Here is a 25,138-nt window from a genome sequence, read left to right as displayed (position 1 = left end):
CGTAAGCATGGGTGCAGGAATCTGCTCTTTTTTTTGTTCAGCCCACGGGTTGAACGAAAAACAGAACAGTGTATGGACAGCTTCAGACAATGCCAGCCCTTAGTTCTCAATGTCTCTGTGCAGACTCATTGCATGTTTCTGCTGAAAAGCCCTGAAGGGGGACTTATAACCCTGAAACGCATTGACTTTTAGCTTTAAATTACTTTTACTTCAGATAATCCGAGCTATCCATTCCTTTGACGATCCATTATCTGCTGTACTTATAATTTACCAAAGCATCCTACTAGACCGTGAACACCACACGACCTTTGTTTTCTAGCAAATACATGATAAATAACAGAGACAATGAGCCAGTTTATTCTGAGTTTATTAGTAGCTGGATAAGAGTGTTGGAGTGAGCGACACCTGACTGGCCATACGGATGTTGTAGGAGGTGTTTGCGAAGAACTTGTGTAGAACAGAGCCGGGGGGTGCGGAATATCCCAAATACAGGACTCCCCGGGAGCTCGACTGCAAATAAAGAAAACACAGATGCATCAGTATTGAGGTTGGGAACTCTGTTGCAGCACTGTTGTCACGTTCCAGGGACACTTTGCTGCGGACGTGCTGTGAGAGAGAGTCCATCGTAATTCAGAAGATCACCAAGTGTTACATACCAAATGATGACATACAATATAAATTAAAGCAGATTCAGAGTAACAATAAAGACATATTAATATAAACATTCTCCCTCCGTGCTATAGGGATTAACGTTTGTTGTCTTTTTGAAGATATCTAAAGTCAAAACATTTTGTTTTTGTTGTTACAGGTGTCCTGGGGCTGTTGTGCTTTCATCTCTACACTTTTACCACTACCAGCATTGGGCTTGCTCCTCTGACCTTGAACCTTACTAATCTATTGACCTCCTTCCAGGGGGGATGGGACCCTACTAATCCATAGCTTTTGGGGAACCTCCTTCCAGGGGGGGATGGGACCCTACTAATCCATAGCTTTTGGGGAACCTCCTTCCAGGGGGGGATGGGACCCTACTAATCCATAGCTTTTGGGGAACCTCCTTCCAGGGGGGGATGGGACCCTACTAATCCATAGCTTTTGGGGAACCTCCTTCCAGGGGGGGATGGAAGCCTACTAATCTATTGCTTTTGGAGAACCCCCTCCCAGGGGAATGTACTTGTGGATGTTTTTGATGATACACGGCTTGGTTACTTAATACAATTGTGAGTGTAATATTTGTATAAATATCTACTTCTGGTAATGCACATTAGATGCATTAGTGGTGCCCCTGATGTCTTTTCTTTTTTATTCAGTTGGGGTTTCTCCACACCGATGACATTGGAGCTGTTAATCTACTGCCCTTAACCCTTCTTCTGCCTTCAAAATGGGATAGAATTTACTAATGTTTTTACACTTTATCAAATTTTGACCCCCAGGGTTGAGAGCGCAGCTGCTTTAATATCAGGGCTACCCATAAAGCGCGGATCCACATTTTTTACTTAGTACTTAGCCATCACCTGGTGCTTCCTGGGAGGATATTTAAACCCTCCCTGCAGTCAGGATGATGGCTCAGTATTGTTTCCTGAAACGTGAACCCTGAGTCCCCAGTTCCGGAGAATCCTGCTTTCCGTCCAGAGTCCTGTTACCAGTCCTGTACCCTGTTTGTGCCCCGAGCCCGGTTACCCATTTGCAGGCCTAGATACCACTTGTTGCCATTACCTGCCTTTCCTCTTGTTGCCATTACCTGCCTTTCCTCTTGTTGCCATTACCTGCTTGTCCTCTTGTTGCCATTACCTGCTTGTCCTCTTGTTGCCTTTACCTGCTAGTAGTCTGGGTGATGTTACTTATTTATGTTTGCTTTTGGGTTTTGTTTAGTTTGCGGTTGATTAAACTGTATATATAACATTCTGCCCTGTCCGGTGTGGTCATAAGTGTTTGGTCTGCCTGTGTGGGTACCTGCGCAGGTGTGGGGTCACCTGTGCCGGTATCCTTGACAGTGTGCATTAGACTGTGGCTGTGAACTGAAGGACTCTGGAGGCAAGGATGTGTAGTTGACCAATATTTAGTATGTAACTAACAGTAAAATAGGAAAGAGCTAAAACTCCTTTACATTTGGGCAGTTACACTTACAGTATATGGGAGTTCACCCTTTTTTTTTTATATTTATATATTCAACTGTCCCCATTCCTGTGAAATATCAATCCTTCCAGCTTGGTCTGCACAAGGTTGTACTCCACGCCTCCATAGGAATGAATGGGCGTGCACAGTGCATGTATGGGTCAGTTAGACAAGCGGTTCTTCCATCTTGTCAGCAATATTTTGCTGGTTCAGGAACTGGGGAGTATAAAAGTTAGAAGGGAGGCTAAAAGTGGGAGACTACCATATAAGTGTAGCTCCAAAGGTGCTCAAAATAAATAGTGCAATGGGCTAGAGGTTGTTATTTTGCCTGAAAACATACACTTATCATTATGAATACTGTAAAACTGTGGTATTCCAGACCTGTCCAATCACCAGGAGGTCGGAGCTGGAGGCTGCGGCATCGGAGGCTGGAAGCCAAGGTTTTGCACTGACTGTAGTATCTGTAACCCTGCTTGGTGCTGAGCAGAGGGCGGGGCAAAGCTTCCTGGGATGAGGAGTCTAAGGGTTCCTCTTACTGCCTGCCATACAAACAGATACCTATCAGTTTATCAAAATCAGACTTGCACATTTGTGATGGACGAGGTTCAGCTTTATAGATGACAGTGAAGCTGTCAATGCAACATTCACAACAAACTAGCACAAGGTACCAAAAGGTGTTGGTAGCTACCAATGCCATAGCAAATTTCCCCCTTGTGTCTGGTTTATGCAGCCGGACCCTAATGACATGCCTGGGATTCACCCATCGGCCACTGTGTCTCCCTGCTCCTGCAGCCTCCCGGTATATATGATGGAGATATACCAGGAGGCTGCAGGAGCAGGGACACTCATGATTCTCAGGGGGGTGAAGAAAGAGCAATTAAACATTTTTAAAAAACTTTTACTGTTTGGAGGGGTGGGGGGTGGTGGAGTTCAGGACAAAGTTATTTAGTGTTGGTTGTAAACCCTAAGCATGAAATTGATCCCCTTTAGTCTGTTATATATAAATACCATTACAGATTTTGTTATATCTGTGCAATATAATAGATATGAAATCATTGTTGACGTGGGAAAATATCACACCTTGATCCGCTTTGGCTACTTAGTGGTGATTGCAACTTTACAAATATATTTTGTTTTATACAATGTATCACCAATCAGGTTCTCAGGGATAAAACTTAAAATAATATTTTATTTGTTAAACATAAGACACAAAATATTACTAATGGTTGGAAGCGTGTTTTATGCTTAATAAATAAAATGTTCTTTTAACTTTTTTTCCTAAGATCCTGGCTGGCGATACATTGTAGAACAAAATATATTTATTATCTTTCTGAAATGTTGCGATTATCAGCTAAAGTAAATGGGGATGTGATATCATTTTACAGCATGCTGGTGTTCGCACTTACAATAAGGTTAATTAATTTTTGTTTCCTGTTCATTAACAAAATAAAAAAAGTACCTTCTGATCCTGCCAGAGAGCTTCCTACACTGTTACCAGTCACATTGTTCCCCGGTCCCTGTACACTACAGGACACCAAACACCCTCCTCCCACCCATATGCTATCGAGATGAGCAGAGAGCAAGCTGGCTCCTGTGATGGACTACAATCTCATGTTTAGTTTACTAATTTGTATTGAAGTTATAGTCCATCACGGGAGTGAGCTTGGATTGGTTACTAATTTACAACACACACAGGGACCATGGGGAAGGACAGTGTCAGCACCAATTCAGAGATGATTTGAGGATCTACAGCCGAGTGTTACACAATATTTATTTAATAGTTAAGGTACTTGAGTTCAGTTCAGTGTCGCTTTAAGAGACCAACCATTCCAGACAATGAATTATTTCTCTGAGACTGGTCAGTTAAGGAGTGTCTGCAAAGTCTGGGTGTAGCCCATATAACTTTTTAATTTTTTATTATAACTTTTGTCAAATTGTAATCCTGCCGCTATTCCTTATCAGAACACTAGATGTCAGTGGTGGCATTTATAACACAAGCCTCAAGTTTGCTCTAGCGCCTGTAACTCTTTCCAACTGTGTGCAAACCATTCTCTGGATTCAGTAGAATTTGCCACCATTGTTTTCTTGTCAACCACCTTAAAAGCCCTAAAAAGCCTTTCTAGTTCGTTTTTGCACTTTACAACTGCAGGCAAAGGAGATCCTGCAGCATGCAAGAGCCTCTTCCATTACAGCAGAAGGTTTGTGCAGATCCCATGCAATATGAGTTATTAGGGGCATGTACAGGGACAAAACTACACTGTACATTCATTGTGAGCACAAATAAAGAGACCCCGTCACTAACTTTAATTTTGCATGCAGCATTTTTCCTTTCTATGAATTATCATTCACTTGTAATATGCCTTTGAATTTGGTAGAACATTTGTCTACTTCAGAAGAGTCAATTTCCTAGCACAGCCCCCATCTTTCTAGCACATAATAGACCTCGCCTCTTCCAGGGGTGTCTTATTATTCTCTGCACTGGCCCAGCTCCTCCACCCCTCCCCTTACCTTCCTACATAACCTTTTATGTAACTGCTGGGGGGGGAAATTAAGGAGAATACTATAAGGGCCTGTTCACACGACGTCCGTTTTCTGCACTAAAAATGCATCCCAATGTATCCCTATGTGTTTTATGGGCTACAGTTCTCACGTGCGCAGTCCGTTCAGGTTACGACAGAAAAAATACTGCATGTCACATTTTGTACGGTCAGGAAACGGTCCGGAAACGCAAAATGCGGCAAAAACGAGTCAAAACACGTCAAAAACGCACTGCACTGCAGCTAACATACTGACAGCCCCACTTTTTTTACTGGAACGCATGAAAAATACGGCCAAAACGCGGCAAAAACATGGCAAAAACGTACTGCATCAGTCTGCAGATCCGCACCTGATCAGGACCTGATATCATGTGAACAGACCCTAAGGCCCGGTTCACACCTGGGCGTTTTGTAGCGCGTTCCAATGCTCTGCAAAACGCTCAAACACCAAAATCCCATTATTTCCTATGAGTATGGTTCACACCTGGGCGTATTACAGGTCGTATGAATGCGCTACAAAACGCCCTACGCCCAAAGAAGTACAGGAGCTTCTTTGGGGCGTTTTTGTCGCGCGTATCCATTGGTATACAGCCAGGTAGCCCTCGGAAACGTGCGTATGTCGTGCATTTTTTACCGCGATTCGCGGTAAAAAAGCGCGACACGAAACGCGCATATTTGATACTCCTAGGTGTGAACCCAGCCTTAGTGTCATTTGAGTGACAGCTTTGAGGCTTCTGGGGCTGCTGATATCCCATCCAAGATGGCAATGCCCAGCAGCAGTCACTCTCAGGGTTTTTGGATGTGTACACAAGGAAAATATCTTAAAAGAGAACTAAAGCCAAACCTTTTTTGGGGAATTAGTCCTCTTTTGGGTCACAGGGGTCCATTTACTAAAGTCAGCATTTAGCAGGCTACCAGCTGCTATTAGCTGACAGTGCAGAGCCGCGTTGCATCTGGGAAAGATCTCGACAATATTGCATGTCGTATGTTGGCTCTCAGTATTGGTAAGAGTACATTTTACTCTCCCAGTACTTCTCCTTTAAATACTTATATAGTCTTATTGCAATATTTTTGTTGAAATAAATGGTTTGGCGACAGGGTCTTGTTAACCTCTTGCCGTCCGCCCGTTAAGAAAAAACGGACGGACGGCAGACTCGTTGTAATAGCAATAACAATAAGTGTAAAAAAAAAAAATCTATATAAATAAAAAAAGTTAAAACAAAATAAAAGTCACAAACAAAAAAAGTAAAAAAATAAAAGTCACAAATAAAAAAAGTGCAGCGCTGAATACTGAAAAATGGCCTGGATGGGAAGGGGGTTTAACACCCCGGATGTCAACTGGTTAAACTGGTGCATATGTTTGGAGGTGCGCCCATTAATTTGCTCACTTTGAAACCTAAAAGCAAGTAAATAAGTTACCCTTAAAAGGTATCTCGAGCTAATCTTTTTATTTAGATTTGGATGAAGTGTTACAACCCTTGCCGAGTTTTTATTACCTGTTATCTGTGCCCAGCTGAGGGGATTCTCCTAGCAGGACAGAAAGTGATGGGAAATCCAACTTTCTAGCATAGGGAATAGTTAGTTGACTACTAACTATTCCCTATTCTGCCCACATTTTAAAAACACGTGAAGTCAGAACCCTGAATCTGCAGACTTGAACAGCGTCAAAGTCTCATGAAATACTGAAGCCAGAGGATCATCATGAAAGTCAGTCACCTCATCATAAAGAGATATCAATAGCCTTTATATTTATCTAAGTACAGGTTTTTGCTACTCTTAACCTAACCCATAAACCAAACACTGAACCCCACCATTGTTGCCATGAAAATGATCACAGAGGTACTGATCTGACAATATCACCTGCTAATTTGTTTACTTATTTGAAATCTGGGTGCCAATATTTTTGCAGCTAAAACAATAAATCCCAATTTCTTCACCAGAGACCGTCCCTGTATTCCAGACTAACCGTACCATTGTCAGACGTACGCTGTGTTTCCTCCTGGCAGGGAGCTCTATAGACCTGCGCCTGGAAAAAAGAGGAACTACTCACCCCCGCTGAACGGGTTGGCCCACGACTATTCTTGCTCACTGGGCTAATGGCCGGATCCCTGCCATGTCTAGAACCAGCGCTGGGGACACCTGACAAAGACAAAGGCTCAGGCTGTCAGCGGAGGCTTTTTGGTGTTGCTTTGCCGATCAATGCAAAATTGAACCTTATTTGTGTCAATTGTAGAAAACAAGACATAATATTTACCGGGAACTACTGAGAAAGTATAAAGAGCAACATGGCGCAAGGAGTTAAATCAATCTGTGAATGTCTGATTTAATATGGACCAAGCTTATTAACATTTCTCAATTGAAAGATAAATCAAATCAGCCAGCCTGTAAAAGAAGGGTAACTCTGACAACCGGTGACTTTGATCTTCATTCTCTTTCACAGCTACACCAAGTATGCTGCCAATCTCCAGCATCCACTACTTCCCATGTTCGATGCCTCCAACCACTGCTGCTCATTGTGGTTCCACCCATTGGCTACTAATTTACTACTGTAGTGGTGCAGCGGGCAGTGGGAAGAACTACAGGACACAGACGTGGACTCAGCCATCTGACACATCCGGCAGTGCAGGACACAGAAGACAACCTCCTATAAATCCTCAAGTGTACCTGTCATGTAAGTAGGAAGGAGCTGAGCAGAACCAGCTTTTTACAAGCAATTGCGTCACTACAGCTTCATACCTGAAGTCGGCTCTGTTTTAGCCGTTGGTAACCTTGTCTGACGACACTGACTGTTGCCATCACTTCCCAGAGGCACAAATCGGCTGGGGGTGAAGTCAGGGTGAGTCGGGGAGGAGGTACTATGTGTCCATGGGCTGGACGTCATCGGGAGGACAGCAGGGGGTATCTTATCTCTACAGATAAAAGAAGAAAATTTAGACAAAGAGAAGCCTAATGCTACAAGATAAGATATTAAAAAATGAAATGATGTTGGGTTAGCACTTCTGCCTTGCAGTACTGGGATCCCTTGTTCGAATCCCAGTCAGGGCACTCTCTGCAAGGAGTTTGCATGCTCTCCCTGTGTTTATGTGGGTTTCCTCCCACACTCCAAAGACATGCTGGAAGGTTAATTGGCTCATGTCTAAATTGGCCATGTATGTATACTGTACATGTGAGATAGGGAACTTAGACTGTAAGCTCCTTGAGGGCAGGGACTGATGTGAATGTGCACTGTAAAGCGCTTCGTAAATTGTTGGCGCTATATAACTACCTATAATATATAAATAAATGTCTGTACATACAGTAAGCTTCTGGTGGAGTGGTTTTTTTGCATGGTGGTTTACTGTCTGTCTCTGTCCCATCAGGGAAAATACCTTCACTCCCCCGAAACACAACAGAAAGTGAGAGGAAATCTCTCCATATTTAGAGGAAGTTGTTCCTTTCTTGTATTCCAAAAAGGCCCAAAACATACTCAGAGAGGGGCCGTTGGGTTGCAGACTGCATGAACCACTAAGTTGGGGGTACGCAATTCTAAAAAATTATTATTTTTTTTTTATATGCTGCTGCTGTGATTGTTGATCAATTTCTGAATCTTTTAACTTAATGTTTAAAGCTGAACTCCAGCTAAGAAGAAAATGCTAGGGGTGTATTTCTAACATCCTGCAAAACTTCATGTGCATTAGTTCTGTGCAAATGGAAGCAAATACGAATGTTATTAGTAGATTTTCTTTCCAGGTTGAATGTAATGTCAGGTCAATGCAGTATTATGGGCTCTAGATGGAGCTGAGGAGCATAGGAAAGAAGTATTTACTTCCTATGCACCTGTGCTGTGTAACTTCCTCTCCCTTACTGTAAACCCTATTACTTTCAAAGTGATTTAAGATAGATAGATAGATAATATATAGATATTAGGTTACATTTCTATATGTGTACCTCTTTAGTAAGGTTGGCACTTTTTCCAGCCTGCGGTGGGCTGGTGGGGAATCTGTATCTTCTTCTGTGATTGGTTCTCCATCCTTCTTCGGCTGCTCGGAGGCGTGTACCTCTGAAATCGGTTCTGATTCAAGCAAGTTTTTTTTCACAGATTTTCTCATTTTGTTTTTTAGAGGAGTGAACCATGCCATGGCCTACAGAAATCACATGTGAAAGGAACCCAATTAATCTAGACAACTGCCATCTGTTACAACCAAGACTCTGATCTAGTGATGAAGGTAGCCAAAAATAGCTACGCTGTGGTGACACAGTCAACATTCGAATTTCCCTTCAGCTTCTGTCCCGTGACAAATGGGGAGACACAGATGACAATAAAAACCTGATGGATATTCTCTTCCCTAACCATATCCAAAAAAGAAGTTTAGGCTGGAAGTCAAAATATCGACATTTAACCTCTCGATAAACCATGTTTCTAATTAAAAAGATTCAGCCAACAAAATAGATGAATTCAATGGAACTTACCTTCCCATTTGAGGTACACAGGATGGTAGTACAGCGCTGTTCAGTGACAAACTTGCTTTTCTCCTTCCACAAAAAGTCTGTTGGGGGATTGTGAGTGACACCAGCAGATGAGGCCCAAATCTGTAAGTAAAACAAAATTGATATTCAATTTATAGGGGAGGTTTAAGGGTTTATGGGAGACTTGGTAGATGTCACCAGCTTGATGGCAAAACAAAGTCCAACTAGGCTTCAAATGAGTGCCAAACATGCACCGTAGCAAAGTTATGGCAGAAAAGAATAAGCAGACGTTCCATGTTTCTGAGCTGAGCTTTAGAATTTAAAATTATATAATAAACCCTAAATGAATGGCATCTCCATCTACATGGAGCAAATATCAGGTGGTTGCAGGAGGCGTGAGACTCAAAGGTCTGCAGACTGACTATCCTAATGGTTTATGGTTAGGTCCGGTCATTGCAAAACCCAAGGATGAGGAAGGAACAAAAAGGAGTTGAATAACAGATGTTAGTTGAGTAGAGGGCTTTAAAGTTCTTTGCTGAGCCAAGGGTTCTTTGTGTGCTGCTGCAAATGGAAGTTGGATCCCGATCCTTCAAACCCATACTGTATATCACTGCAGGTTCAGAGCAGCTAAAAAGCGTCCGGATACAATCATTAGACTGTAAAAGAGGCTCCTGACACACACTAAGGCCACTGAACACCAGTGTTTATGGGACTGTAGTTGGGTGCAATATAGGTCACTGGCCACCAATGCTTAAGGGACTGTAGTGGGGTGCAATGTAGGTCACTATCTACCAATATTGAAACGACGGTAATGGGTCCAATATAGGCCACTGTCCACCAATGTTTAAGGGACTGTAGTGGGGTGCAATATTGGTCACTATCTACCAATGCTTAATGGACTGTAATGGGTCCAATATAGGCCACCATTGTTTAAGGGACTGTAGTGGGGGTGCAATATAGGCCACTGGCCACCAATGTTAACAGGGCTGTAGCGATATAGGGATGCAATGTAGGTCACTGCCACCAATGTTTTCAGAGCTGTAGTGGGGTTTAATATCATTGGCCAGCAAAGTTACTGAACTAAGGTGCCAATACAATTCTGCTTTTGGGCAGCATGTTTTTGTAGCTACCTACAGGCCTTAGATGGGGTGATTTGTAGTTCCACAATACACTGAACCTTCATCCTAAAAACATCTGCAGAACATCAAGTATTAACATTTATCTGTACTGGGGGACATGCATGCTTGGAGAGAGTGAGCACTCTCCAGATATCACTGCCACTGGGCTATCTCAGGGAAAAACAACAGTGATTGGACACACAAATATAACCCACACAATCAACTTCTCCAAGAAAGGGGATGCTGGCCATTGTCAGAAAGGTCTTACAGACAGTTAATCAGTTGCTAAAGTAATTGTAAAAGGCATTTCTGTTGTGTCTATGCACATGAATTGAATTGTTGTAAAAAGTAATACTGGGTTACTCATACAGTAAGGAGAAGGTCCATGTTCCAGGAACATTGCTATGCCGACTTTAAGATTCAACTCACCGGCAGCCCAACAGTCTATTTAAAAAATATATATTTATGAAGTGCCTAGCACAAGCCAAGGGACAGGGACAATTTCCAAAGCTGCAATGGATTTTACTTATGGGTGGATTTTCCCTTTAAACTAAAAAAACAGAAAGCATATATTTTTAGGAGGAGCTGTACTCACGGTGACCACGCAGCGTGCCATCACTCTGGTTTTTGGTGGGAATCGATAGATCGACACAGGATGACCCTGAATGTTCTGTTGGAGAAGACAACCTCCAATGTCTTCCTCTTTGTCTAGTGACTGGTTGACGATTCTTACAAAGTTGCCGCTGGGGTCTACTTCAGAGATTTCCAGATACCCGAGAGCACTAGGCGAGCCCAAACACATTACCTATATCAGACTTTGGCTAATAAACAGTTTAATAGACACGTGTGACTTATTTTATTCCGAATTGACTTTCGTAAGAATTTCTGCATATTTAGACATTCGAATGCATCTGAATTTACAAATAACAGAAATACCCAATCCAAACGAATCCGAATGTTTTTGATAACGAAATTCGGATGCATCCGAATTATTTCCAGAATGTCATTCAGCATTAAATAAAAGAGTGGAGAGCTGTGTGTTATTCTGTGGCAGCTCTCTGCCTCATTGTCGACATTCGGGAGCATCCCGAATGTCAACAAAGTAGCAGAGAACTGTTACAGAATGCAGAAACATTTTACACTTCTGACAGCCCACACAAACAATCAAACCCCCCCCCCAAAAAAAAAAAAAAAAAAATGTGCGATTCCCTCCAGCAATTAATACCAGATCCTTTAGGTCTGGTAGGAATTTTAGGGGGGCTCCCAACCGCAAAAAAGTGTTGGGTCCCCCCTAAAATCCCTTACCATACCCTTTATCTGAGCACTAGCCTGGCTGAGCTGGAAATGGGGTTACGAGCGTGTGGCCAGTTCTATTTTAACAAACAATTCCATCAAATTAGCATATAGCTAAAATGACTGTACATGTAGGAAACCAGTCATGAGAGGAATATGGTGGCTTCCATTGGTGGCCAATGCTAGGTTCCTGGCTATCATGCCCAGCCACTTGCTTTCAATACTTTAAGCCACTGTACCAAACAAGTATGCAGATAAGGACTCCAGTGCAGCAAATGAAAGTATTGAATTCAGTGCGTCAAGATAGCAGGTGAGCAACTAGCATTTTTTATGGTAGCCCCCATAAGTCTCTCATGACACACTTACTTTAAAAATGATTACAGGGCATTAGACGGCGTATTCAGTAAGGTAAGAGGCACTGTACTAGCGGAATATCCCATTGCAGCCAATTCGAATTCCTCTTTGCACTAACATGAAATTAATTCTGATTGGTTGTTTTAAGTTACCGCTCATTATTATTGACCTGCGCACAATTTTATGCAGCTTTTCTAGGCAGCCGGCCACTCGCTGTTATCCACGCAGTGATACCTAATATGTAAACAGACATCTTGTCGATGTTGTGGCCGATGGTGAGCAGAAAACGCTCTGTACAGCTCAGAGAAGAAAGCCCGCAGCGATTTTCCTATGGAACATTGAGAACACCGTGCTACGATTTTTAAACCCTCATTATTTATTAACGGTGTTTTTTACGCAACTATTTTCTTCCCACGGAGGTGGCAACTCTTCCCGAGATACACGTCAACCCTGCACAAAGCAAATGTGTGTTGCCCCGGGGCTGAAGGAGAAAAGATGAATTATTCTGACTCTTGGCCAGGGGCAACGAGTTAAAGAAAGTCTCCTGACATTCAATCGGCTTCCAAGCGGAGGCCCCAGACGCAGGGTGCTACAGGGGAACGCCGCTCAAAACAGCAAATAATCTATCTTTGTCTTTAGGAAGAACTCCAGTCCAATTAGAAAGCAGTTTAAGGCAAGGAGCTGTTAAATTAATCAGTTCAAAGCAGAGCCACAACTTTTAGGGGTCTATTTATAAATCTTCTGCGCAGCCAGAGGCATCCTCAGGCCAGGTGTCAGCCAGCGTGGACGCCGGGTGTGACCTGCCAGGACATCATCACACATGTGTGTGATGTCATTAGGGGCTTGAGTGACCTCATCACGCACACACAAAATGACGTCATGCACTCTTAGCTGCTGGCAGCCATCTTGGTTATGTATGCCGGCAGAGAGAGGAGGGAATGTGCATCCGGCAGGATAAGGCATACCGCAGGGTCCCCTCTAGTCTCGTAAAGCTTTTCAGAGGGGGTAACACCAAAATTACTGTGAGTCATTTTTGGTGTCACCCCCTATGATGGCCTCACCAGGTGCAGGCCATACTCCCCTTATGACATCACCGCAACCAGCTATACGCTGGGCGAATGCCATTCGTACGGCATTCCTGCCAATAGATGGAGCCAATGAGCCAAAAAATTCTGATGCTTATTGGCTCCATCTAGTGGTGAAAACACAGTGCAAACAGGAGCATAGGAATATCTCCATCTAGAATTTTCTATGCTCCTTGGCTCCATCTGGTGGCGGTAAACCAAACGCTAGATGAATGCTGTTCGTATGCCATTTCAGCTACTGGATGGAGTCGAGGAGCATAGAAAATTCTGCATGGAGAAATTTCTATGCTCCTGTTCACACTGCATTCCCACCACTAGATGGTGCCAAGGAGCATCAACATTTCTCCATCTAGAATTTTCTATGCTCCTCAGCTCCATCCAGGAGCTGGAATGGCATATGAACAACATCCAGCGTATGGTTTGCCACCACTAGAAGGAGCCAAGCAGCATCAGAATTTTCCATATAGAATTTTCTGTGCTCCTCGACTTCATCCAGTAACTGGAATGGCATACGAACGGCTTTCATCCAGCATATGCCTTGCCACCACTAGAAGGAGCCAAGGAGCATAGAAAATTCTAGATGGAGAAATCCATATGCTCCTCGGCTCCATCTACTGGTGGGAATGTAGTGCGAACAGGAGGATACGAATTTCTCTATGCTCCTCGGCTGCATCTAGTGGCAGGAATGGTGTATGAATGGTATTTACTCAGCATATGGCTTGGTGGAATTTGATTAATAGACCCTTTAGTGTTGCATAGTGCAAGAATGGGTTAGGTTTTGATGGCAGTCTGTGCCCCCATCAGGGGATTTTGTGCTCACTTCCTGTCCCAGTGACAAAGAAAAGACAAGAAATGATAGGAAACTGTGTGTACTTTCCTATCCCAGTGACCCCCGGTCCCCTAATTTGGGTACACAGCATTGTCCCTGAGGCACACAGCGAGGGGAAAGCTCTCCAAAGTGGTCAGACAGCATCAAAAACCTTCCCAGACTATATTCTATGCCTAGTTAATCGGTCATGCAGTGGGATCCTAATGCAGTGGTATGTATTTCTAGGGTGTGCAGGTTTACACAATGACAGGTCCACTTGAAAAGCCAATAACATATTTACCAGTATTTCAGCTAAGAACATTCTGGTTCCTTTTGCCTCCCTCCCACCACAGGCTGACTGATTATACTGCCTTACAGAATGTGATTATTAATTCCTCTAACATGCTCAAGATAATTGAGATACAGAATTCCTATTCATCAGAATTTTCCATGCTTTTCATTGCCCAACTCGGCTCTTGTGTAACTCTGAAAAATCCGGCTGCTGGGAGGAATATCTCATTTGCAGGACTGACAACCCCAGACTCCCTCACATGCTAATCGAGCATAGAATTCTATACATTATTAAGTGCTCATCGACAGCGCCGAGCTCACGCTTTACAGCGCATAGGAAATTAGCGTCAAATAATATTACAGGTGATGCCATTTGTGGAAAAATAACTTCCTGTATCGGTATTCAGTCCGAACTGACAACCCCAAAACTACTGAATTTATTCCTGTACAAGAAATACTGAGATTACCTCTAAAAAAAGAATGTGTTTAGAATGTACAATACAAAGCTCACATGGAATCTTTTACATGTTTTTTTTTGTTAAATCTCTGTGTATCATACTTGTTTAATTGTTTTTTAAATAAAATACAAATGTTCCTCTTTATTTTCCTCTTGTGCTGTATCCCAGTCCTGCTGATCTCCTGCAGCCTCTTTGCAACTGCTTCCTGTCTACCTGCACTCCAGTGATGGCTTTATGACATTCCTCAAGGTGCGTTTCCTGATGGTAACAATGGACCATGCCTGCCCAATATGTGTTAAAGCGAACCTTTACCCCCTTTCAATAAAAATCACATCAGTGTGCAGCTCTACCTGCTGATATGAAATCATCTTACACCCATTCCTTAAATAAACATAATTACAACAATTGCTTTAAAAAAATTAAAATAGTTTAAAGAAAAAACAAATTTGAAAATTAAAAATAATGTAAACAAAACGCTGGCAAAGATGGTGACAAAAGAAAAACAATTGGGCGGAGCTAGCAGTGACAGCTAGCTCCGCCCAACTGCTTCCTATTGGCCGCCACCGGCTAGAGTCTTCTAGCAGGTCCCGGCCAATGAATAACAGATCAGCGTAATCTGTCATTACAACTGGACGGAGCCAGCCGTGAGATCGGCTTCAGCCAACCTTTCTCTATGCTTCGGCTGTTGCTTTGGCTTAGGCTTGCTGAAGCATATGCCTTCAGCTCAGCTGAGCTGCTCGGCTGCCTTCGTCTGCTGTACGGGCTATTGTGAATAGCCCGTACAGCAGCCCTTCTGTTCCACTGAACCGAAGGTCAGAGGCGGCCGGAGAGAGCCGAAGGATCCAGCCGAAGCTACGGCTGGATCCTTCGGCTCTTTAGTGAATAACCCTCTTCGTTTTGGATAGAGTCTGCAAAGGATAAAGTCCCTGCCAGATGTTATGGCTCTCAGTGTCCCATTGGGGAGATTTCACTTTACTTTCTGTCCCGGACACACAATAGAAAATGACAGAGCAAGTCTCTGTAAATTGAGGAGTAATCCCCTCTTAGGAGGCCCCCTCTTGTGACAGGTGCTCTTTTTCATCTGACCTGGAGACAGCATTTGTCCTGTCATTTCTGGTCAGCGGTGGAATTTTGTTGATGCATTTCGGGTTCGTGTTGTCCGTCACTGAACAGAATGAGTCTTGTCTTTTGCTGCGCTTTGGCATCTGGCTGCTGCGAGGAGGGGCAGAGGTTGACCTCTTAAACTGATCTATTTGGTCTTGTACGTCTTCAACTGGAATTGAGCAACAATAAAAAATGTGAGTCAGTCCACACCTAAAAATCACAACAGAGAATGAAGAAAAATTCCCCCCACAGAGTTCTAATATCACCCTATAACACGTCTCCTGTTGATTCAATGAAAATATCCTATGCTTTTAAACGTGAGCTGCGGGCACAAGTCAAAAACCTTTATATAAATATATTCCTCAATTGCCACAAAGGATATACATTTACCTTCTGCCAATCCAGGTAATACCTTGCAAAAGTATTTACAATTTGACCATACAATCTCTCTACACTCAAATCTACATCTAGCAAAACTAAGTAACATCAGGACCTATTGTACCTAATCTATCCAATCAATGTACTGTTCATCCTATCAGCCAAGCCCTTGTACTACATAGTTGTTGGTAGATTTATAGGAGATTGTACAATCAGATTGTAAGGCCTGCGGTGAGCTTTTGTATTGAGTGGTTATACGATTATACAGAATATGAGGGGTAGGCAACCCTGGCACTCCAGCTGTGGTGAAACTACAAACCCCATTCTGTGACTCATGCCTGTGGCTGTCAGAGTCCTGTAATGCCTAATGGGACTTGTAGTTCCACAAGAGCGCTGAGCTTGACTGCCCCTGACATCCGTGGTTTTTAGACCTTTCCTGGGAAACTTGCATTGAAAAAGGTTTACTAAGGAACAAAGGAAGCAGAGCCTACAAATAAATTGAATGAATATGAATGCACCCACATACATAAATAATCAAAAACTATTTAAACATATAAAATAAAATAAATGATATAATATGTATACCGGTTTCATTTATTTGCAATAAGCTGATAACTGAAAAAAATAATGAATAATATACAGTAGTTCTCCTTTAATTTACCAGTGTTTTCCCCTTTAAGGGAACTTTCCTCTGTGGAGGGAGCAGAAGAAGTATCATTGGAGTAAGATGTAGTTATCAGTGGAAGGACTTCGGGTGTCTTGTAGTGCTCGGGGATAAAATTGTGTACAGACGATGGGAAGGAGTCGGTTAGTGGATTGGAGGATGAGGACGAAGTCTGTGGGCAGTGCCAGTTACCGATGGTCATCCTGGAGAAAATACATCAATCAAATCAAATCAGGTGAATGAGTAAACAGCTGAAAAACATAAAGAAAAGTTTTAAAGGAAAAGCCTATAATTATTTCACAGTTCAATTTCACATATTTGGAGATATTATTGCAGTGTTTATCCTAAAGTCATTTTTGACGTGAGATTTCCACATCTTTACAAACTTTCTCTTCCATATTTGTGTTGTTGTAAAAACTATAGAAATGTGTATACTGTCCACTAGAGGGAGCTCTCAGTGCGCTCATTGTCCATCAGTCTCTTAGCAATTATTGAGATAACATATAGGCCACACAGGGAGTGCATTGCTTTCAGTTGGTCAGCTGGCTTTATATCAAATACTGTTTAATAATTGTATTTATTAATATCTCTGCATTTTTACACATTTCTATTGTGTTATACACAATTATTATTTTACTAGTCAGGTGTGTTCATAGTCAGCTTTCTTTTTCATTATCCTGGTCTGGACATTATCTGCAAGGAGTTTGCAGATTCTCTCTGTGGTTGTGTGGGTGTCCTCCGGGTACTTCGGTTTCCTCCCACACTCCAAAGACATGCTGGAAGGTTAATTGGCTCCTGTATGTATACATGTGAGATAGAGACCTTAGATTGTAAGCTCATTGGGGGCAGGGACTAATGTGAATGTGCAACTATATAAAGCTCTGTGTAAATGGTCAGTGCTATATAAATATCTGTAATAAATAAATACATAATGATTTATGTTTATCCTTTTTTGATACCTAATATGATAAGATAAGAAACTTTATTTGTTGCTGCCTGCAAGATACAGCGAAATACAGTTGTTATAAAGAAGGAGTCTCAGTTTCCTCCAAAATGCGTTGGATAATATTTTACTTGATTAAATAATGAGTTTTGGAATATCCAATTTGTTCTTTGGTGAATGTGATGTGAATGTGTCAAGCACTGTGTAAATTGTTGCCGCTATATAAATACCTGTAATAAATAAATATTAAAATTACATCAATATCTCGTTAAAAGTAATTGCACTGCATCCAGTGCCACTACCGCAAAAAAGGATTCTATTTTATTACTATGGTTTAGTCTTTGTTATTGTTTTTTATTTACCAATGTATTTCCTTATGAATTTGGGGTATTTGGTATTTTTTTATGTATTTGTTAATTACATTCAAGACTAAAAAAAGTGTTTTCTTCATTTAAATATTATTTATTTATTATAATAATTTTCTGTAATATAATCATTTTACATTTACCACTTTCAGCCAGCAAATGGCAAGTTAGAGGCAAAGATCCAGCTTTTCTGATTGTAGATTTATTCTTTGTGAATAGCCTGAAATGTGATGGAGAGACCTGAATAGCAGAAGAGATCAGATGACCCACAAAGAAGGACATACCCCTGCCCTGTCTTCTAAAACAGATGGTGACCTATATGGATTTTCAGTAAGACAGAGGCGGGCAACATGCATGCAGGCAGTGCCAAAGCAGAGGTAGACGGAGAGATGAAGTGTGGTTAGTGGTAGCTAAAAGCTGCACTTATCTTGTGTTCTTACTTATCAAGCTTTACTTACTGGTGTTCCTCTTCCTCCAGCATGGCCTTCATAGCATCCAGTTCATTCCGCAGGGACACGTTGCTTTCCTGGAAAGTGTTCAGCTCCTTCATCTTGGCCAGGAGAAGATCCTGCAGCTCCTGGTGAGACAGAAACGTCATGTTTTGTATCTATTGGAACACATGGAGAAACCATGGGACCAGTGTGCACAAATGAAGGCCGGGGCTGACAAGAGTAGAAGGACCTCAGTATGGCACATAATTAGACTAGCCATACACATATTAATATGTCAGAAGATTTCAAAAGATTCAAAGAAAATGTAATAAAAAAAGAACAGCTTATGTGTAGGCATCTGTGCGTTGTCTTATCTAGCAAGGTATTTGTGATTGTGTCCGTGACCACACTTTACTGTATGGCATGCAAGCAATAAAAATAGTAATACAAAAATCACTGCGCTAGGAGTGAGTATCTAAATAGCTAATTAGACCAGCCGCAACAATGTGTAAAAGTGAATATAATGGTGTAGCAAATAAGTTGTGCTCGGTCTGAGTGGATGTTAATTCAATATTTGTGATGAACAATCTCTTAGTTTAAAGAGGAAAAAAATACAGTGTACAATTACCGGAAATCTATATCTCGGCATGTGACAGTGAAATGTAACAAAAATAAATGGTGAAAGTATCAATCACAGCCCAGTGTGTCATTGAGCGTTCATTTATGTTTAAACGCACCCAAAGTAGCTAAACGAGCACTCTAGTGTTATAACCATAAATCTGGAAACTTTGTTGTAATACGTGTATGGGTGACCAATGTCATAAAATTGCAAATCACACATTGAATTAACATCCACTCAGACCGAGCACAACTTATTTGCTACACAATGCAAGCAATAAAGTTTGGTCACTCACCTGCCCTATATACTGCCTGTATATATAAATCTTGCTCCCTCTCTATCTCCTTACATATACTCTCTCTTTCTCTCTCTCTATCCATTTACTGTCTCTCGCTGTCTCTCTCTCTCCACGCTCAATTATTAATACCATATGTGATCTTTGCAGCAAGTAACACATTTTCATTTTTCCTCCATTAAGACTTATCCCGCCTTCCCTTCCTTCTTGCTGATTGTAATGATAGGCATTCAGGGCCTCTAATTAAATCTCAGCCAATTTCTTTTCAAGTCCAGTGTGTGGAGGACACATCATGTGACTCTAAACATGAACTGGATCTCCTCCAACATGGGCTATTTTCACTCAAGACAATTAGGCCCCGCTTGGTGAATTCTCCATGACCAGGGGCCCTCTTAGAGGAGAAAAAAGTGGGGGTGATTTAGGAGCGGGAAACCACAACTAGAGTGCAATTAAGCCCCGCCGCAAAGCAGTCTCTCTTTTTTTCGTACTGCCCAATAAAAGTGGTAAAAAGACAAAATAACCCACATCTAAGACAGCAACAGATCAAAAATAAGTCGGGTCACATGAAACAAAGAAGGAGTCATTCGCCAATATATAGTATATGGAATTGTGCAGAAGCATAAGAATATTTCCTTCAGAATTTGGTGGTGAGAAACCCAGTGGGAGGAGCTAGGGTTAATTTTAGGCAAATAAAAATAAAGAAGAAGAACGGAAAAATAAAATAGTTTCTATCCAGTGAATCTGTAACAAAGTAAATCACTTCTATCTATCAGGTTGAACTTAATGGACATCAAGCTTTTTATTACCTACCTATCAATGGAACCTGTGTCATATGCAGTAAAATGGAAGATTTTTTTGACTCATTGACAGTGAAGTCACCATTCTGAAAGCAACATAAGGGGAACTCACAGAAGCTTCCTTTATTTGCTGTAACATGATCAGCACTTAAAGTGACACTAAACTCAGGTGTTAAATCTTAAAAAAGTACCTTAAATATTAACAAACATGTATCTTATTTGTGTATCACTCGGCTGTAGATCCTCAAATCATCTCTGAATTGGTGCTGACACTGTCCGTCCTTCTGGAGGGTGACTACTTTTGTTCCCCATGGTCCCTGTGTGTGTTGTAAAGTAGTCACCGCTCAAAGCTCACTCCTGTGATGGGCTACAATCTCATGTTTAGTCCACTAATTTGCATTAAAGTTATAGTCCATCAAGGGAGTGAGCTTGGAGTGGTGGCTACCATCCCCCTTCTTACTTTTGTTAAGTTTACTAACTAGTATTGAGATTGAGAACACCATCCAAATGCAATAATGGCTGTACATAACTTAAATATAAAATTGTCCAATGAGGATATTTCTTATTTATTTATTCTAGGTATTTACAGTATATAGCGTCGACAAATTTCTGCATAGTACACATTCACATCAGTCCCTGCCCTCAAGTTGCTTACAATCTAAGGTCACTATCTCACACACACACTTACATGGGCTGATTTAGACAGGGGTCAATAAACCTACCAGCATGTCTTTGGAGTGTGGGAGAAAACCAGAGAACCCGCAGTAAACCCACACAAGCACAGAGAGAACATGCAAACTCCCTGCAGATAGTGTCCAGACCAGCATATGAACCGGGGAGCCCCAGTGCTGCAAAGCAGAAGTGCTAATGGGAAGTTTGTCGATGCACTAATGGTAACAATCCTCTACGCGTTTCACATATACAGCTTCTTCAGGAGGAGGAGGGGAGATTTTCTGTGTAATCCAACACTAAAAAAACTATGCTTCCAAGCAGGGAGCAAGCATCCTTCTCTGCAGCATGCTGGTAGGGGACAGGCTTTTCTATTCAGGCTGTGGCTGCTTTAATAAAAGAAACACACTTTAAGACTTTGCTCACCACTTGCTTGTTTGTTCGTTTGTTTTGATGCACCTGGAACGTGTGAAAACTTTAAGCTCCTTTAGGCTTATGGGCTAAATCACACTTTTGTGCTGCAGTGCATTGCGGTAATGCGCATGCTACCATGAGGCATAATAACGCACGGCACGTGTCTAGCACATGAGGGTGACAGTTATTTTGAGTGGCAACATAGATCTGACGGCCATGTGTTACAGCGCACCACAATGCATGATAAAGCCTGTGACACACTGCATGTGAAGCCGTGCAGAACAAAGCAAAGCTGTCAGGCACGGAGATGCGCATGCAGTGTGTGAGCTGAGCTTGGCCAGATGAAGGACTGCATCTTCAGTGAATCAGCTCACGCGTAACAACCGAATGGACTTGGCATCGTGACACGCAGGTTTATACGCTTCGCGTGCAGTGTGTCAGAGCCTTATGGCTCCAAAATGCGCTGTTGTGTGTAGCATCAGAAAAAAAACTCCACATCCAATTTTTGTTTTGGAGTGTTAAAGGACAATTACACAAATTAGCTGCGCGACATAACGTGCGTTAACGCAATGCATTGGAATAAACAAGTCTGAATGGGTGATTAATCTTTTTCTATAGATGTCTTTACGATGGCCCCTTGCATGAACTCATTTTGCACAGTGTTGCAGAAGATATTGGTTCAACATAATATAAATAAAACATGGTAATAATAAATATGAGACATATGATAACAGAAGATAACGAAAGCTGCACCTAAATTGCACCCTGAGATAAAATAAACTAACAAGAGATACAGTACTGTATGTACCCGGCTGAATGCAGCCGCCACACTCTCTGGTCTGCAGTATCAAACTGCACTGCGGTACAGCTCTGCTTTTCACCAGATTAACTAGGACAGCTGCTGTAGAATTCCACAATAAGAAGACGGAAGAGTATATTTATTTGAAGTGTTTCTGAACCCAAGAACAAAAATTTAATATATTGCAGCTTACCATTCCTTAATTGGCTGCATTCGTTTTCTTTTTTCAGGCTTTTTGCCCTTTATTTTTACCTGTTGATCCTGCCAGTATTTTGAATTTGGCACAAATAAGCAAAAATAACTTTCTCAGACCATAATGAAACCCTTTAAAAAAAACGTATACTTCCATTATTAGGAATGCATAGGGGGGCCTGTATATAACCAATTTACCAAGCCATTTGCGCTATGAATGTTTTTGAAAGTTTGGTCTGCGTGAATAGACCCAACCCCCCCCTCCCTCCCCCCAGTCTAAAATTTAAAAACCATAAGTGTAAAAAACAATACGTGGCCCCTCCCTATTCCATACCAGACCCTTATCCCAGATAGAGTCTGGTATGGATTTTACCAGGTGACTCCACACAAAAAGAATGGAGTTCCCCCTTCACATCCGAGTTCCCCTTCACATCAGTGTCCCTCTGTGCATTGGGTGCCTCCCGCTACATTAGGACCCCCTCTTACACTAGCTGCCCCCTTCACACAAGCCCCCTGTTGACATCAGAAGCCCCTCTTTCACATGAGGAACCCAATTCACCTCACAAGCTGCCCTTCACATCAAGACATTGAGAGCCCTTTTCACCTCAGAACCCCCCTCTATCCCTGCACAACAGAGGTCTCCATCCCCTTCACATCAGACGCCCCACTTTCACATGAGAGTTCCCCATTCACATCAGGAGCCCTATTCACATCAAAAGCCCCATTCACATCAGAAGTCAGCTTGCACCATGGAAAGGCATGACCCTTCAGGAAGGTAGAAGGCACCCCAGGGTGCCATGGCACCCTGGTAAGAAAGGCTGGTTTAGACCCTCTTTCAGTTTTGTGTAGAGTAGGGAAGGGTTTAAACTCCTGCCAATGTATTTTTTGCCCTTTGCACCATTGGGGAAATTTTCATCAACTTTCTGTCCCAGAGGCACAACAGGATATTAGAGGAATATGAGAGAATTTCCCCCCACCCCAGAACAAGTGGCCCGATTGGAAGATCCCCTTACCTCTAGTTCTGAGAACAAAACAAAAATTTCGGATTTCCCCTCACTTTCTTTCTAAATGTCAATGGTCAAATAAAGGGGTGAATCTCCCCAATGGGGACACAGCAATACAAGCTTGACAGAGGGGCCAACTCTTCTCCAACTCTATCCAAAGCTATGCTACACTTTAATACAATGCAGTAAGGCTCGGGATGTGACTACCAGCTTTGGAATTGTATGGAAACGGTCTGTTTAGAACTTTCTGTGGAGAGGGAAGCGCTGCATAAGTGTGAGTGGGGCCCGTAATGCTTACTAAAAATACTTTTTTAATTCTAACTCTACATACTTAAATTCGGCACAATTAATGGTTTTGTTACATCAGGATCAAGAGTGGGCAGTAGAGACTGGCTGTCTATGTCCTCTAATATCTCATAATAGAGACAGGAAGCTCTGTGAACTGTTGACGATGGTCCTGAATGGCTCCCATTGTTGGGTAGAACACGCTCTGCTCTGGGGAACGACAATTGCCCATATTATTTAATGTAATGGCAAATTAAATGACAAAGTCCATCTGCGGCTGAAATGTTCCTCTTTGTGGGAGGGAGGGGAGGGGGGTTGCTGGTGTAATTATTTGGAATTGACAGACACACTGACCTCCAGCCTGGCCTCCAGGGCCCGAATGTGCTGCAGACCCTTCATATGCTCAGCTTCCAGCTTCTCAATCAAAGTGCGGCTATTTCTTCCTTCCTCGAAGAGCTGTAGGGAGACACGGTGTGAGGATGTGAGTTATCGGGAAATGCAGCAAAAGCAAACATAAAACAAATTCCCATTTGCACTAAACATAGCGACAAACAGCAGGTAAAGGGTTTGGAGGTCTGTTCCAGGGAATGGCCCTGATTTTCAATATTGATCAAGTGTAAGTGATATTCCCTGGTATCTTTAAACCCGATCACTAAAATCTAATGGAAGCTTTAAAATGTTAGTGTCAATTCAAAAGTAATTTCCAACATTTTTAAATCATCAGTTTTCATTTAAAAAAATTGCCATAAACTATTATATTTTTCTTTTCAGTGAATTGTTTTTGAAAAGGTGAAAATAAAACAGGAGGAGGCATTCATCAACTTAGAATGACACTAAACCCGGGAGATAAATCTTAAACATGTAGTCCAGCACCCTAACTATTAACAAAAATGTATCTTATTTGTGTATCACTCGGCTGTAGATCCTCAAATCATCTCTGAATTGGTGCTGACACTGTCCTTCCTTCTGGAGGGTGGCTACTTTTGTTCCCCATGGTCTCTGTGTGTGTTGTAAAGTAGTCACCACTTCAAGCTCGCTCATGTGATGGGCTGCAATTTCAATACAAATTAGTAAACTAAATGTGAGATTGTAGTCCATTACAGAAGTGAGCTTGGAGTGGTGACTACTTTACAACACACACAGGGACCACGGGGAACAAAAATAGCCCTCCTCCAGGCGCACATAAGATAAATTTTTGTTAATAGCGTATTGGAATGCCTTTTTAAATTTTAACTCCTGAGTTTAGTGTCACTTTAAGTGCATGATTTAAAGCGGAACCCCGGGCAAATGCAAAAAAAGTATTTTATTCTAGTTATGCAATTGGAGCAGCAGTCTGATGGCAATGGGTGAATGGTTGGTGTAAGTATAGCAGGTGGCCAAGCACATTCTCTTGGCTTAGGGACACCATGCAGGTCTGTACTCTGTGCTGGTTTCTCTTGGGACCGGTAGATCCAAACCTGGCGATCAGGTTCAACAGCTGGTCAAACTGCAAGCAATGTTGTATTAAATAAGGAGATTTTAGAAAGTCATTGGTCCCTAGCGGCTAGACATGTCCATGGCTGGATTTACTCTCTCTGCTGCCCAAAGGCCAGGTTCTTCAATGTGTCCCCCTACCTGCCAACTCCCTCTCCCCCCCCCCCCCCTGGAGACTGGCAGAAAACGAGATTTCGGGGCCAA

The 25,138-nt window shown here is 42.2% G+C and overlaps 1 protein-coding gene across 1 annotated transcript in view; it reads right to left on the bottom strand.

Moving 5' to 3' along the window:
• Positions 1–358: 358 nt before the first annotated feature.
• Positions 359–25,138, bottom strand: part of LMNTD1 (lamin tail domain containing 1) — a 99,627-nt gene continuing 74,847 nt past the window's right edge. The window contains exons 8-18 of the mRNA XM_018556069.1: positions 23,816–23,917; positions 18,415–18,533; positions 16,646–16,851; positions 15,589–15,775; positions 10,809–10,995; positions 9,099–9,218; positions 8,577–8,770; positions 7,386–7,558; positions 6,700–6,788; positions 2,494–2,651; positions 359–510 (exon numbers count right to left, since the gene is read on the bottom strand). Coding sequence (XP_018411571.1) covers positions 2,502–2,651; positions 6,700–6,788; positions 7,386–7,558; positions 8,577–8,770; positions 9,099–9,218; positions 10,809–10,995; positions 15,589–15,775; positions 16,646–16,851; positions 18,415–18,533; positions 23,816–23,917 — 1,527 coding nt within the window. The 3' untranslated portion in view covers positions 359–510; positions 2,494–2,501. The remainder of the gene's footprint in view (positions 511–2,493; positions 2,652–6,699; positions 6,789–7,385; positions 7,559–8,576; positions 8,771–9,098; positions 9,219–10,808; positions 10,996–15,588; positions 15,776–16,645; positions 16,852–18,414; positions 18,534–23,815; positions 23,918–25,138) is intronic.

This window comes from Nanorana parkeri, unplaced genomic scaffold (genome assembly GCF_000935625.1).
Source record: "Nanorana parkeri isolate BGI_ZX_2015 unplaced genomic scaffold, ASM93562v1 scaffold224, whole genome shotgun sequence".
NCBI classification, from domain to species: domain Eukaryota; kingdom Metazoa; phylum Chordata; class Amphibia; order Anura; family Dicroglossidae; genus Nanorana; species Nanorana parkeri.
This window is presented reverse-complemented; position numbering and strand designations above follow the sequence as displayed.